We start from the raw sequence: 14903 nt of genomic DNA, 5'->3' as shown, positions 1-14903 counted from the left end.
CTATAACAACACAGGAAGTCATGACCAAGAGACTATGTCAGCAGAAACAAATGGTCATTAATGTCATTTATGTTGAGAAGGCAACAACATCTAAGACAGTATTTGAGAAAAACTATCCAAAATGTGTAAGACCACACCAGATGTCATCTTGGTGTTTGGACTCAGAGTCCATTTTGGTTTTGGCATGATTTATGATGATTCCTGGGGTTATGCAAAGAAAAATAAACCCAGACACAGATTTGCAAGATGTGGCCTACATGAGAAGAAGACCTCAGAGAAAAAGAGAAAGCAACACAAGGAAAGAATGAAGAAAGTCAGAGGGACTGTAAAGGCCAATCAATGTTGGTGCTGGAGACTGGACAACAGAAGAAGTAAAGATTATTTAGTGACTTTACCTGTGATGATTGTGCAAATTTTTCATGAGAGGATGAATAAACTAAGAATTTTTATGTGAAAAATATGTTAAATAGTAAAACACACTTCAAAGCATCCATTGCAGATCAAAAGTCATACTTACCCAATTAATTGTCTCATATTTAAAAATTAGTACTTCTTTTATTCATGGATTTCATATTTACTAAATGCCTACTATCGACCAGACACTAAGCAAATAAAGGCTTGAACAAAATCTGTGACTCCATATAATTTCCATTCTAGTTAGGGAGAGAGGCTTCCTTCAAAAAATTACATGTATGTAAGAGAGAGAAGTACAAAGAAGAACATTTAAAGATGAGAGAAGAATTTTGTGATCAGGGAAGGTATTTCTGAGGAGATGACATTTGAAGAAAAGGAGAAAGCAAGTCACATGAATACCAGGAGAAGAAGGATTTAGGCAGAGGGAAGTACAAGTGCAAAGGCCTTGAGGCTGGGATGTGACTGATGTATTTTCAGGAAAGATCCTGATTTCACAAATTCGAACGTACCTCCCTGACAAGGTCCTGCTCTAAGTTATGGCGTCCAAGTAACATTCTTCTCTTGAAACGACGGCACTCCAGCTCTAGGTATTGTCTCTGACGTCGAAGAAGATTAGCCTCCTCTTCTGCTTGGAAATGCTGTATATTCTCCTTCTGCTTTGAAAGCCACTCCTGTTTTTCTTTTTTTGGAGTGCTTTGGTTTTCATTCAGTTCCTAACAACATAAAAAACAACTAAGTTAAAAATACATAAAAATTAACTACATTTACCATTTGGTAAATGGTAAATTTATCATTTGGTATCTGGTAAATTTAAATAAAAGTATTTGATCTACGTCCTCTCTGATGCTCAGGCAAGGCAATGACCTTAAGGAGGTAGGCCATATTTTTCTTTTTCTTGAGTTACCCATGAAGTAGGACAAGAAAAGAGAAATGTACACTAGAAAGCATGCATATCCTTTTAACTTTGCACAGCTACATTTATAATGGTATCTAGCTTCAAAAAGCACAAAATAACTGGTAAATGAAGTAAAACACACGTTTCTTTAGATCCTTCCTAAGACAGAAGGAGTGCTTTCAGGTAAAAATCATATGTTAATTAAAATTAGTGTTAGAATGTAGTTATGCTTCACTTCTTGGCTTTTGACAGTCTAAATATTAAATATTAAGTTTTTGGCAAAATTACAGATGGACTCAATATAATTGGTAATTAAACAGAAAATCAATAAAAGCATGGGATAATAGAGATTCTCTTTATGAATGGTATTTAACATTCAGCATTAATAACCACTGAACAGCCTTGGCTAGTGTGGATCATGGACTGAGTATTGGACTGAGTGCCGGCCTGTGAACCAAAGGGTCACTGGTTCGATTCCCAGTCAGGGCACATGCCCGGGTTGCAAGCCAGGTCCCCAGTAGGGGGTGTGTGAGAGGCCACCATACACTGATGTTTCTCTCCCTCTCTGTCTAAAAATAAATAAATAAAATCTTACACAAAAATCACTGAACAAATAAAAACATTGTTTTTCTACAGCATTTTAAAATTATCTCACAAACTATCTAAATGAAAATGCATTTTATTGGACAAGATGAGAGCACTGACAATATACTGAATGAAGCAAACCCTAGAATGCTAATTAATACTAGTATATTTTCAACCTAAAAAGCATCACCATGGTGAGGAATATAAATGATAAATCAACCATCTTTCTAGGCATAAAATGATTTTTCAGAGACTACTAAACCTCATGATCTTTTCCCTCTCATTCAAAAAAGAGACCAATTCTTTATAACTTTATTTTTATCCTTCAGATTTAATAAAATGTAAAAGATCTACGATATTTTATCTCAATATAACTTTAGTTCATAAGATAGTCAAACATAAAAATAAAAAGCACATAAATTAGTAGCTCTCAGTGTACGGATATATGTGTATGTACACTGCGGGGAGAGAGAGATAACATAGATATATACATATGGAATTACCTGGGTAGTTTTTAAAAATCTCTCAGGGAACTTCCCTACCGTAATTCTTTGTCCCTTCTTCTAAACAGAGAGGTATTATTCCAAGTAAACATACACAAATCTGACCTCCTAAACAAAATGAATTTATTAGTAGGACTGTAAGTTATATTGTTAAAGAATTATCTAAACCAATGTACCCATAAAACTAAAATTTCATTTCCTAGGGAAGCAAAACTGTAGAACTATATTTTGGGAAGTGACTGAAAGTGGGGCAAGAGCCAAGCAAGTGGCATTATTCCCTCTCTGATCGCTCCCCCACATACAGCACCACAAGTGGGCTGCCCCACCCTGGCGAATACCTAAGGCTACACCCCTTTCAACATAACAGGTGTGCCAAGACAAAGAAATATGGCCCAAATGAAAGAACAGATCAAAACTCCAGAAAAAGAACTAAGCAATAAGGAGAGAGCCAACCTATCAGATGCACAGTTCAAAACACTGGTAATCAGGATGCTCACAGAAATGATTGAGTACAGTTGCAAAATAAAGGAAGAAGTGAAGGCTACACAAAGTGAAATAAAGAAAAATATACAGGGAACCAACAGTGAAGGGAAGGAAACCAGGACTCAAAACAAAACAAAACAACAACAAAAACACTCCCTACATTTTGTTGGATATTTATTAAAGTTGTGAACCCTATTTACAATCTTTTCAAACCCAATGTTCCAGTATAGAGTTTGGCTTCTGTTTGATAGTCATGGGAAGATGTTGTAGGCTAGACACTCTAAATCTTGTCAAAGTTCACTTGGCAGGGTATATGCGGCAAATCTTTGTGTCACCAATATGTACATAATAAGACCTATATATGTGATTATAAAGCAAATTTCTACACACACAAAAGCATTAATATCAAAAAGACTACAGTTATTTTATCAAGATCAATTAATTAATTGTGCTAGTAATTGATTACATGAGCTAAAAATTTCAATCAGTCTGTAAGAGGGGGTTATAAATTGAGACATATCATTTTTCTGTCCTGAACACTATCCTGAGTAATTATCCTCTTTCAGAAATTGCCTTGGGACAATTAAGGCTTTTCAAAGTTAGATTACATCTGCTTTTAAAAGAAGTTCAAAAAAGTAGCTCAGAAAGGGCAAATAAATATGAAATCATGTGGCCATAAAGAAGTGATCAACATGCTCTCTTATTAAAGAAAATGTGATAATTAAATCAGCCCTTTTTCTTACTCTATGTTAAAATCGGAAGAAGAATAAATTATGGTAATCTTCTGTGCCAAAGAAAGAATAAAGAAGATATGGTTTACTTTTAAAGAAAACGTGTGACTTTTTTTACATATCAAATATTTTTATTTCTAGTGAATCAGTAACCTAATAAGTGGATAGAAAAGCTATTGGAAGTAAAATAATTTATATTTTCAGATCATTCTTTTTAGATCCTACTCAACTGAGGATTCTTAGTCCACTGACAAATAACTGATTACAATCAATGTCTTCATTCAAACTAATATACACATAGTGACCACAAACAACAAAAGAAAAATTTATCCTGCATAGGGAATATAGTTAATAATATTTTAATAACTAGATATGGTGCCAGGTGAGTACTAGATTTACTGAGGAGATCACTTCATAAGGTACTTAAATGTCTAACCACTATGCTCTATACCTGAAACTAATATAATATTAGTCAACTGTAATTGAAGAAAAAAAACTAAAAGAAAAATTTATCCTAATGATTCTATAAGTTGATTAACATTGGATATTATTAATAATCAGACAACTGGCTTGAAAATTTTTATAAAATAAGTACCTCCTTAAGCTGTTCTTTTCGAAGTTTATATTCTCTTTTCTGGGACTCCAAAAAGCTATTCAGTTCTTTCTTCTGTTGGGCCTGAATATGTTGCTGGAATTTTTTCTCTTCATTGGCCATCACTTTAGCCTATAAGAAATTTTAAAAGTGGATCAAATTAGGTTAGTAGACTCAAAGTAGCAGTTTAATATACATCACCAAGGATACCTTTGTTCCCCCAAGAACATAACAGTATAAACATTACCAAAATAAAAATTCCCAAATAATTATAAATAAGTACTACTCAGATCTTTTATTATATGAATTTTTAGAGAATCAGTAAAATAAAACTCACTTTTAAAATACTGATCTTTTAAGAGTCAAGTTTTCACTTTTTATTTTCATTTAACAGGAGTATGCCCTCTCCATATAGAAACAAAACAAATATAAATTTATCTAAAAATGTAACTAAATCATGACCTTTTATCTAGATTTACTTGTATATTAAATAATATAATCATCTTCAAATGAAACTGATCAATTTATATATTAAATAATATGAAAATGTTAAATATTATATATATACATATATATATCTCATAATTGTTTTACTTCTGATTATATAGGCAATACATACCCATTGTAGAATATTTAGGAAATAAAAACACTAAGAAGAAAAATCTTACATGATTTTATTAGCACCCAGAAATAACCAATATAAACATTCCAGTGTGTACCCTTCCTAATTTCTTCATGCATCTATGTACCTAAATCAAATCTGTAATCATATTGCACATTTTGTTTCATTAACTGTTTTCCTAAATATGTTATTTAAAAAAAAAAAGTTTGTTTATTGATTCAAGAGAGACACACACACATCACTTCTTGTTCACTCATTCATGCATTCACTGGTTGATTCTTCCATGTGCCCTGACGGGATTGAACCCACAACCCTGGGGCATCGGGATGGTGCTCTAAGTAACTGAGCTACTGGGCCAGGGCAGTATGTTAGTTGCTACCTCTTCTCAAGTTATTAAAGACAATACCCAAAGCCCAAAAGAATTCTAAATATCTGTATATTCTTTCATCAAATTATTTTAAAATCAACTATTTATTTATACCATAAATTATTTTGCTAACCTCTCTACTCTTGTGAGAGAGTGGTTCTTTTTTGGAGGGAAAAGGTGAACAGGGTAATTATGATAATGCCTCAGTGTGGACTAGCCAGATATATTTGATGATTTTGTGTGAATTTACTGAGAAGTTTATATTTTACTTGAAAAATGTGACTCTCAAAATAAAAGGAAACAGATGGGACACTAAAACAGAAAGAAAAAGTTTCACATGACAAGACTCCTTAAAAATATACCATTACTATACAGTAGAATGATATTTATAAATAAACAAATGGACTAAATCTTTATCTTAATTTATAACTTCTAACAAGTTCCCTATGTATTATAATAATCTTCAACTATTCTGACATAAAAATCCTGCTATAAATTTTAAATGTTTAAAAAATAAAAATACAGAGGAGAGAATCATGAATGATTTTTTTGAGACCACTATCTCCTACTGATGGGTGATTTATCAAAGTCAATAACCAGGGTATCTAAGACCTAGAATATTGAAGGACTTACCACTGTGACACTATAAAACTATCAAATGTCAGGAAGTGATCCCATCTTCATTGGTTCCCAGATTCAGTACTTAATATTATACACATTATATAAATATTTCTCCCTTTCCCCAATTGGTTTGCTTTGTTCTGGGCAACAGATACCTTAACATCAAAATGCTACCTTGGTCAGTTCTGAGGTGATCAAAAGCTAGAATAAATAATAATACTGAATCAGCCACCTCTTTTTCCATAGCAGCCTGATGTTTCTTGATAAGCTTCTCCATTTCTGCAGCAAAATTGTTACGTTGAGTTTCAAGATCTTTGTCTAATCTGAGGCGATGTTCATCCATCTCAGCCTTCAGCTTATTTTCCAGAGTCATCAGCTGTTTTTGATGTTGCCGCCTCATTCTCTTATAGCCAGACATCTGTTCTCTAAGCTCAGAGTCTTGCTCATGTTCTTGCATTTGTCTTGTAACCTAGAAGAATAAAATAAAACAAAGCATTTGTCTTTAAAAGTATGTTATACCACTCTACTATTAGCTAAGTAGGCAATTAATACAAGATATCCCAGCCAGCAGTTTCCAGTTAAAGTTCCAGCAGGTCTTCTGAACAAACAGACAAGCTGGTTCTAAAATTTATATGGGAATGTAAAGGACCTAGAAAAGTCAAAATAATCTTGAGGGGGAAACAATCTGGAAGAGGTACACTTCACTAATCAAAATAGTGTGGTTTTCACCTATCCTTATAGATTGAATAGATGAAAGGAACAGAATAAATCTACAAACATACCCACACATATTCAATCAGTTGATTTCTACCAAAAAGCCAAGTTAATTCAAAGAGGAAAGAAAAGCATTTTTAAACAAATCTTGCTAAAATAACTGATTCTCTGCATTGAAAAACAAAACAAAACAAAAACACTGACTCCTTTATCACTCCACATGAAAAAATTAATTTGAAAAGAATTATTTAACCTAAATATAAAACCCAGAATCATAAAGCAGAAGAAAACACAGAATATCGTCATGACTTCTGGGTCGGCAAATACTTCTTGGGTACACGAAAAGCACCAAGTATAAAGGGAAAAAAGTATTAACTAGATTTTTCATTGAGGTAAAATTCACATAATGTAACACTAGTCATTTTAAAGTGAACAACTCAGCAGCATTTAGTACATTCATAATTTTATGCAATCACCACCTCTATCTAGTTATAAAATATTTTTACCACCTCAGAAGAAACCCATTGTCTATTATGCCGTTGCTCCCTATTCTTCCTTTCTGGTAACCACCTATCTGTTTTCTGTCTCTATGGATTTACCTATTCTGGATATTTCATATAAATAAAATCATATATATGATCTTTTGTGCCTGGTTTCTTTCATTCAGCATGTTTTCAAGGTTCACCCATGTTGTATAACATGTATCAGTACTTCATTCCTTTTTATAGCTTAATAATATTCCATTATATGAATATACCATGATTTGTTTATCCATTCATGTGTTGTGAATATTTGTGTTGTTTCCACCTTTTGGCTATTGTGAATAATGCTACTATGAATACTGTGTACATGCACTTGTTTGAATATCTATCTTGAATTCTTTAGGGTATATACTTTGGAATAGAACTGCTGGGTCATGTGGTAATTAATTCTATGTTTAACTTTTTGAAGAACAATCAACTATTTCCACATCAGCCAAACCATTTTACCTTCCTGCCAGCAGTATACAGGAATTCCAATTTCTCTGTATGTCCTCCAACACTTGTTATTTTGTTTTGGTTTTTTCTAAGTAGCCATTCTACTGGTATGAGGAGGTACCTCATTGAAGTTTTGATTTGCATTTCCCTAATGAAAAATGAGACTGAGCATCTTTTCATGTGCTTGTTAGACATCTGTGTATCTTCTTTGGATAAATGTCTGTTCAACTCTTTTATCCATTTTTAATTGGGTTGTTTAAACTGGATTTTAAAACTAAACAAAAAAAAATGAGATATAATACTTGTATCCAGACTATATAAACAATTCCTACAAATCAATATTAAAAGGATGAGCATCTGAAGAAGAAATCAGGCAAAAGACTTGAGAGATACTTCACTAAAGAAGGTACATGAACTGACAATAAACATATGAAAGGCTGATTTTGGTGATGTCATAGAGAAGTGAAAAAGGAAAACAAAAAATCCACTATGAGATTCCATTTGACACTCATTAGAATGCTGAAAATAAAAAAGACTGACAACGCCAAATGCTGAAGAGGATGTGAACCAACTCGTTGGTACTCTTATTTATACACTGCTAAAGGACATGTCAAATGGTACAACCATTTTGGAAAACTGTTTGACAGTTTCTTATAAAGGAAAACATGCATATGCCTTATGAGCCTGCAATTTTACCATGAGATATTTAGCAAAAAGAAATTAAAACATCACATTCACATAAAGACTTGTGCAAGAGTATTTCTTGCAACCTACGTGTAATAGCTCAAAATGAGAGTCAAACCAAATTCTCACCAACAGAAGGAATGAATAAAAAAACAGGAGTATATCCATACAATGGAAAACTATCTACAGTAATAAAAAAGACTGAATACAACAACACAGATGAATCTCAAAAACATTAAGCTAAGTAAAATAAGGTCAACACAGGAGTAAATTCTGTGATTCTATTTACATAAAATCCAAAAAGTTAAACCTAACAATAGTGATGAAACTGAAAGTGGCAGTCATAAAAATGGGGAACTGACTAAAGAGGGATATAAAGGGAACTTTCTGGGATTATAAGCAATTTTACACATCTTGTTTCTGTAGGTGATGGTTAACAGAGGTATGTACTATTGTAAAAACACTTCAAACTGAATGAATATCTAAGATCTGTGCATTTTATTATATTAAAAAAAGGTGAAAGACTGAATTACAGCATATGGTAAATGAATAATATAGCTATGCTTATCTTTCTACACAAATCTATATACTCTGAATTTTTTTTGAAATAAATGGAATCATTAAGCTTAAGGATATGAATCTTAAGTTTTCTAAATCTGTAACTTAAGCTTTCTTAATTAATTCGAGGGAGCCATATTTTGGGACTGAAGACTTGCTTGAGAAACACTTAATATGTGCCAAGTCACAAAGATGTTTCCCCACAAACTGTCCCCACTCTAGGTATTTATTAAAATAGTCATGAAAAAATTAAGCAACTTTGCCACCTGCTCTGTTCAAAGAGTTATTTGGATGTTGCGGGGTAGTAGGAATGACTTGAATTATGATGGGAGATGGTGTTTTGTTTTGTTTTTTTAATATATTTTATTGATTATGCTATTACAGTTGTCCCATTTATTTCCTCTCCTTTATTTCCCTCCACCCTGCACTGCCCCCACCAGCATTCCCCACCCTCCTTGGTTCATGTCCATGGGCTGGACATATAAGTTCTTTGGTTTCTCCATTTTCTATACTATTCTTAGCTTCCCCCTATCTATTTTGTACCTACTATTTATGCTTCTTACTCCCTGTACCATTTCCCCCATTCTCCCCCTCCCCTTTTCCCTCTGATCTCCATTTCTGTGATTCTGTTCCTATTCTAGTTGTTTACTTGGTTTATGGGTTTTTTTTTAGGTTCAACTGTTGATAGTTGTGAGTCTGTTGTCATTTTACAGTTCATAGTTTTTGATCTTCTTCTTGTTCTTAGAGATAAGTCCCTTTAACATTTCATATAATAAGGACTTGGTGATGATGAACTCCTTTGACTTGACCTGACCTGGGAAGCACTTTATCTGCCCTTCCATTCTAAACGATAGCTTTGCTGGATAGAGTAATCTTGGATGTAGGTCCTTGTCTTTCATCACTTTGAATACTTCTCACCAGCCTCTTCTTGCCTGCAAGGTTTCTTTTGAGAAATCAACTAACAATCCTCTGGGAATTCCTTTGTAGGTAACCGTCTCCTTTCCTCTTGCTGCTTTTAAGATTCTCTCCTTATCTTTACTCTTGAGTAATGTAATTATGATGTAACTTGGTGTGTACTTCCCTGGATCCAACTTCTTTAGGACTCTCTGAGCTTCCTGGATCTCTTGGAAGTCTTATTTCCTTGGTCAGACTGGGGAAACTCTCCTTCATTATTTTTTCAAATAAGTTTTCAATTTCTTACTCTTCCTTTTCTCCTTCTGGCACCCATATGATTCGGATGCTGGAACGTTTAAAATTATCCCAGCAGTTCCTAAGCTTCTCATTTTTTGGAATCCTTGTTTCTTCATTCTGTTCTGGTTAAATGTTTATCTTTTCTTTCTGCTCTGAATCATTGATTTGAGTCCCAGTTTCCTTCCCTTCACTGTTGGTTCCCTGTATATTTTTCTGTATTTCACTTTGCATAGCCTCCACTTTTTCCTCCACTTTGCGACCATACTCAACCATTTCCATGAGCATCCAGATTGCCAGTGTTTTGAACTCTGTATCCAATAGGTTGGCTATCTCTTCATCGTTTAGTTCTATTTTTGGAGCTTTGATCTGTTCTTTCATTTAGGCCATATCTCTTTGCCTCAGCATGCCTGTTATGCTGGAAGAGGCAGAGCCTTAGGTATTCGGCAGAGCGGGGCAACCCACGTCACTGCGTTGTGACACTGTGTGTGGGGGAGGGATCAGAGAAGGAACAATGCCCCTTGCTTGGCTCTCAGCCAGCTTTCAGTAACTTTCCCCACTACCCACAGGCCCTTCTGGTGCTGATTACAGGGTGGGTGGGTTTTGTATGTTCTAGGATCCTGTGGGTCTCTCCAACGAACATTTCTGTGAATCTGGGAATTTCTCACAGCCAGAGATTTTGAGTCTTTTTTTTCCCTCACTGGAACCCTGAGTTGTGCAATCTGTCTCACTCCGTAGCTGTTCCTCCTGGTTTATCTGCATTCAAATGTGGGACTGCCCGGTCTGCCAGCTGCCACCTCACCTGCCTGGTCCTCCAGTCTCTGCCTTGCTGAGTGGCTTCCTGTCTCCGCCCCTCCTACCGGTCTGGGTGAATGTCTGTTCTTTAAATCCTTGGTTTTCAAACTTCCATACAGTTTGATTTTCTGGCAGTTCTGTTTTTGTTTTTTTAAATTTGTTGTTGTCCTTCCTTTGGTTGTGCGAGGAGGCAAAGTGTGTCTACCTGTGTCTCCATCTTGGCTGAAAGTCCCAGAGATGGTGTTCCTGATCCCACATATAATACAGATTCAAGGGTCACAGAATGGGATTTACAAAATATGCGTATGTAATTCAGATAACTCCCATACCTTTTTTTGTTCTGTCACATGTTCTAATAGCCTATTTTTCCTATAATATCTTAATATAATTTCTTTCTATCCTTAGAATCCTTTATTATGATTTGGTTCTACTTATCTGACTGATCAGGATTATCAGTATTCTATTAAAAAAGACCAACTACATCCTGGCAGGTGTGGCTCAGTGGATTGAGTGCTGACCTGTGAACCAAAAGGTTGCTGGTTTGATTTCCCAGCCAGGGCATATGCCTGGGTTGCTGGCCAGGTCCCCAGTAGAGGGTGCACGAGAGGCAGCCACGCATTGATGTTTGGCTGACTCTTCCCCTCTTCCCCTTTCTTTAAAAATAAATAAATAAAAAAATAAATAAATAAAAATCTTAAAAGAAAAAAGAAAGAAAGCAAGCAAGCCTGGGTGTCCAACAGTAGATGAGTGGATAGAGAAAAGCATGGAACATTTATACAATGGAATACTACTTGGTTATATTCAAAAAAAAAAAAAAAGGAAATCCTACCCTTTGCAACAACATGGATGAATCTAGAGCACTATGCTACATGAAATAAGTCAGTCACAGAAAGATAAGTACTATATGATTTCACTCATATGTGGAATCTAATGAACAAAATGAATTAACAAGCAAAATGGAGAGAGACTCATAGATAGAACGAACGCAGGCTGACAGCTATCGGGGATGGTGGGGGATTAAGCACAAAAAAACCAACAAACAAATAAGAAACCCCTCATGGCCTTGATGAACAGTGTGGTGATTGCGGTGGGCAAGAGGTTGGTGGAGAGGTGAGGGAGGTGCAAGAGGGCATGGGGGGATAAATGCTTATGGAAAGAAACCTAACTTGGGGTGGTACCCACAATACAGTGTAGAGATGTGTTGTAGAATTGTGCATCTGAAACCTGTATAATTTTGTTAACCAGTGTCAACCTGATAAATACAATAAGGAAATTAAAAAATAAATAAATAAATAAAGGCTACAACCAATTAAGAGAAAAGTATAGTTAAAAATAAGCAAAATGCCTTAAACCCTGAATAAAAACGTAATAATCATTTGGTCTAAATAAATAAATAAATGTTCCTATAATGAACAAATAATTCATTTTTTATTGTTATTTGGGAAATCAGAAGAAATGTATTTTGAGCATGTCAAATCAGATCAACTGATATTTCCCAAACATTCCCCTGAATTCTGGTTAGCCTCAGTACTTCTGTTAATGGTTTTTTTTTTTTTTTAAGGTTTTAAAAACAAGTATTTATTTTTAGAGAGAGGGAGAAAAAGAGGGAGAGAAACAACTGACTGCCTCTCTCATGCCTCCAACCCATACACGACCTGCAACCCATGCACACACCCCAATGGGGAATCAACCCACCATTCTTTAGTCTGAAGGATGACACCCAACCTACTGAGTTACAGCAGTCAGGGCCTATTGTTAATTCTTATGTGGAAATAACATTTCTACTATCCCCTGAGCCTAGAACTAATTATTTAAGGCTCAAACAATTTATTTTATAAATACTTCCTTTATGCCTTGAATTTAAAGTAATTTGAATTTCTACTTAGTATCCTGTAGTTTTCTTAAGCATTTAATATGTTCTAACATATTAGTCATTTATGTATAAGTTTTGAAAATAATATTAATTTCTCTGAGTGCTTTGTATAACCTTCCTCATAATAGGCACTGAAAAATTGAATGAATTTTTTGCAAAATAAGCCTCAAATACAAAAAAAAGTTATATTTGAGTATAGGTACCAAGGTCCAACATGAAAAATATACTTCTAATTCAGGGGAAGTACCTACCAGTGATGCTGTCCGTATAGTAGCGAAGTGTTCTCGATTACGATAGTGTGATTTATGACGAGATACTTGTGGGGGAGACTGTGGATCTGATGCTCTTGTTCTAGGATCTCCTTCTTCTCTGTAATTTTCTTCCTCCTAGACAAAGAAAGAGACGACACTATCAGAGGTGAACAGAGTTTGTTTGAACTTTCAAGAAGATTAGTTTAAAGACAACTTGATCAACAAATCTCAAAAAACATAATTTTAAAAGCAAAAACAAGCAAAATTTGGAAATGCTGATATTTCATTTTCAATATAATAAGAATCAGGGGACACTATTTCTTCAGCATATGAAACAGCACACAGATTCATGATAAGGAAATGTATTAGGCTATATTTGTATCCTACTCATTATATGCAAAATTGCAAAGTTTTAATATAAATTGAAAATAAAGAAAATGAAACATGCAGCCAGTATTTTAAACAGCAGTAATAAAATTAATTACTATAATGTTCTTGGGTTTTAGAAGCAATAATACAGCTTAAAAATATCTTTATTATTACTTCTGTCATATGTCCAAAATAAGTAATAGAAAAGTAGTTGTAAATTGATGTCTTTCCTTATATATTACCTTGCTTCATTAGCTAAGGAGAAGTCAACTGAAATAGCAACCAACTAATTGTAGGATTAATCTTTTACATCACTGATTATATTGTTAAGAACATAAAAATTAAATGTGATTTTGTTCTGAATAATACTGCCACTATATAATTCTTCATAACTTTCTAAAATTTTTAAAAACTTTAAAAAATTTTCCATTTTACCTGTTTTTGAGTATACAGTTCAGTGGCATTAATTACATTCTTAAGGTTGTGCAATCATTGCTACTATATCCAAAACTTTTTTATTACCCAATTGGAAACTCTGTATCCATTAACAAAAATCCTCCATTTCCTCCTCTATTCAGTCCCTGGTAACCTCTAATCTATTTTCTATCGCTTTCAATTTGCCTATTCTAGATATTTCACATAAGTGGAATTATACAATATTTGTCTTTTTGCATCTGGTTTATATCACCTGGCAGAGTTTTCAAGGTTCACTGGATGTGGCATGTATCAGAATTTCATTCTTTTTCGTAGCTGAATAATAGTCCATTAGAAGTATATACCACATTTTGTTTATCCATTCACTTGCTGCTGGACAATTATGTTGGTTCCACTTTTTAGCTAATATGCCTACTAATGTTTTAGGTAATACCTACCACAAGCTGTGAAGTGAAAAAAGAAGCATTCCTATTAATTGTTAAAAGGAGCTACTGACCTTCAAATATTTGCAAGAAAATTTAAAATTATGGACTGAAAATGCAAATAATGTAGCAAACACCCTTATTTGTGATACCCAGAATTTAGAATTTTCTGCAACTACACTGTTTTAAAGATGTAAACATGGATAATGAAAAGCTACTTTTGATCATTCGAACTATTTCTCTTCCTCCCAGAAGGCAACCAGTATCATTAATTCCATGTGTATACTTACTACTTTAAATTACTTTATTTTCCATCTAAGTAACTTCAAATAATACATGTTGTATTTCTGTATTTCTTTCTTCTAAGATTTTAAAAATATTCTTTTGGTATTCTCAAAACATTAGTTTCCCAAATGCAGACCTTGAATGGGAATTAACAAGACTATTGTTCCAAACTTCTGAAACATCAAAAACAAAAACAAAACACAACCCCAAACGACAACAACAAAATCTCTTAAACTAATCAAATAAAGAAAATTATTTACCAAAGTTCAAATTTTTCACTGAAACCCAAATACTCACAGGTTTTAAGTGGATGACAGAACTATTAGACATCACTGTGTGATCTCCCTCCATCATGTCTAGCTCACTCTTGTCATCTGAGGCATCTGGAAGACTGTTAACACTACTGCTTTGGCTACTGGCACTAATGGACATACTGGGAATAGACTGATTACTTCCAACACTATTCACTGTTCCTGTCCGTCCAACACCGTGATCTTGTTCCTAAGGGAAAAGAATATTAGGTACAAATATCTGTATTT

General features: G+C 34.1%; 1 protein-coding gene across 6 annotated transcripts in view; it reads right to left on the bottom strand.

Annotated features, from left to right (window-relative positions):
* The window catches only part of TAOK1 (TAO kinase 1), a 139001-nt gene that overhangs the window by 19224 nt on the left and 104874 nt on the right, over positions 1-14903 (bottom strand). For all 6 annotated transcript variants that reach the window (XM_054573243.1, XM_054573244.1, XM_054573241.1 and 3 more), the window contains 5 exons: positions 14662-14865; positions 12854-12988; positions 6046-6282; positions 4207-4335; positions 924-1127 (listed from right to left, as the gene is read on the bottom strand). In XM_054573243.1, the coding sequence (XP_054429218.1) occupies positions 924-1127; positions 4207-4335; positions 6046-6282; positions 12854-12988; positions 14662-14865 (909 nt within the window). The remainder of the gene's footprint in view (positions 1-923; positions 1128-4206; positions 4336-6045; positions 6283-12853; positions 12989-14661; positions 14866-14903) is intronic.

This window comes from Pteronotus mesoamericanus, unplaced genomic scaffold (assembly GCF_021234165.1).
Source record: "Pteronotus mesoamericanus isolate MK-2021 breed Mesoamerican mustached bat unplaced genomic scaffold, CSHL_Meso_final contig_246, whole genome shotgun sequence".
NCBI lineage: Eukaryota > Metazoa > Chordata > Mammalia > Chiroptera > Mormoopidae > Pteronotus > Pteronotus mesoamericanus.
Note: the sequence above shows the minus strand (reverse complement) of the source record. Positions and strands in the feature narration are given on the sequence as shown.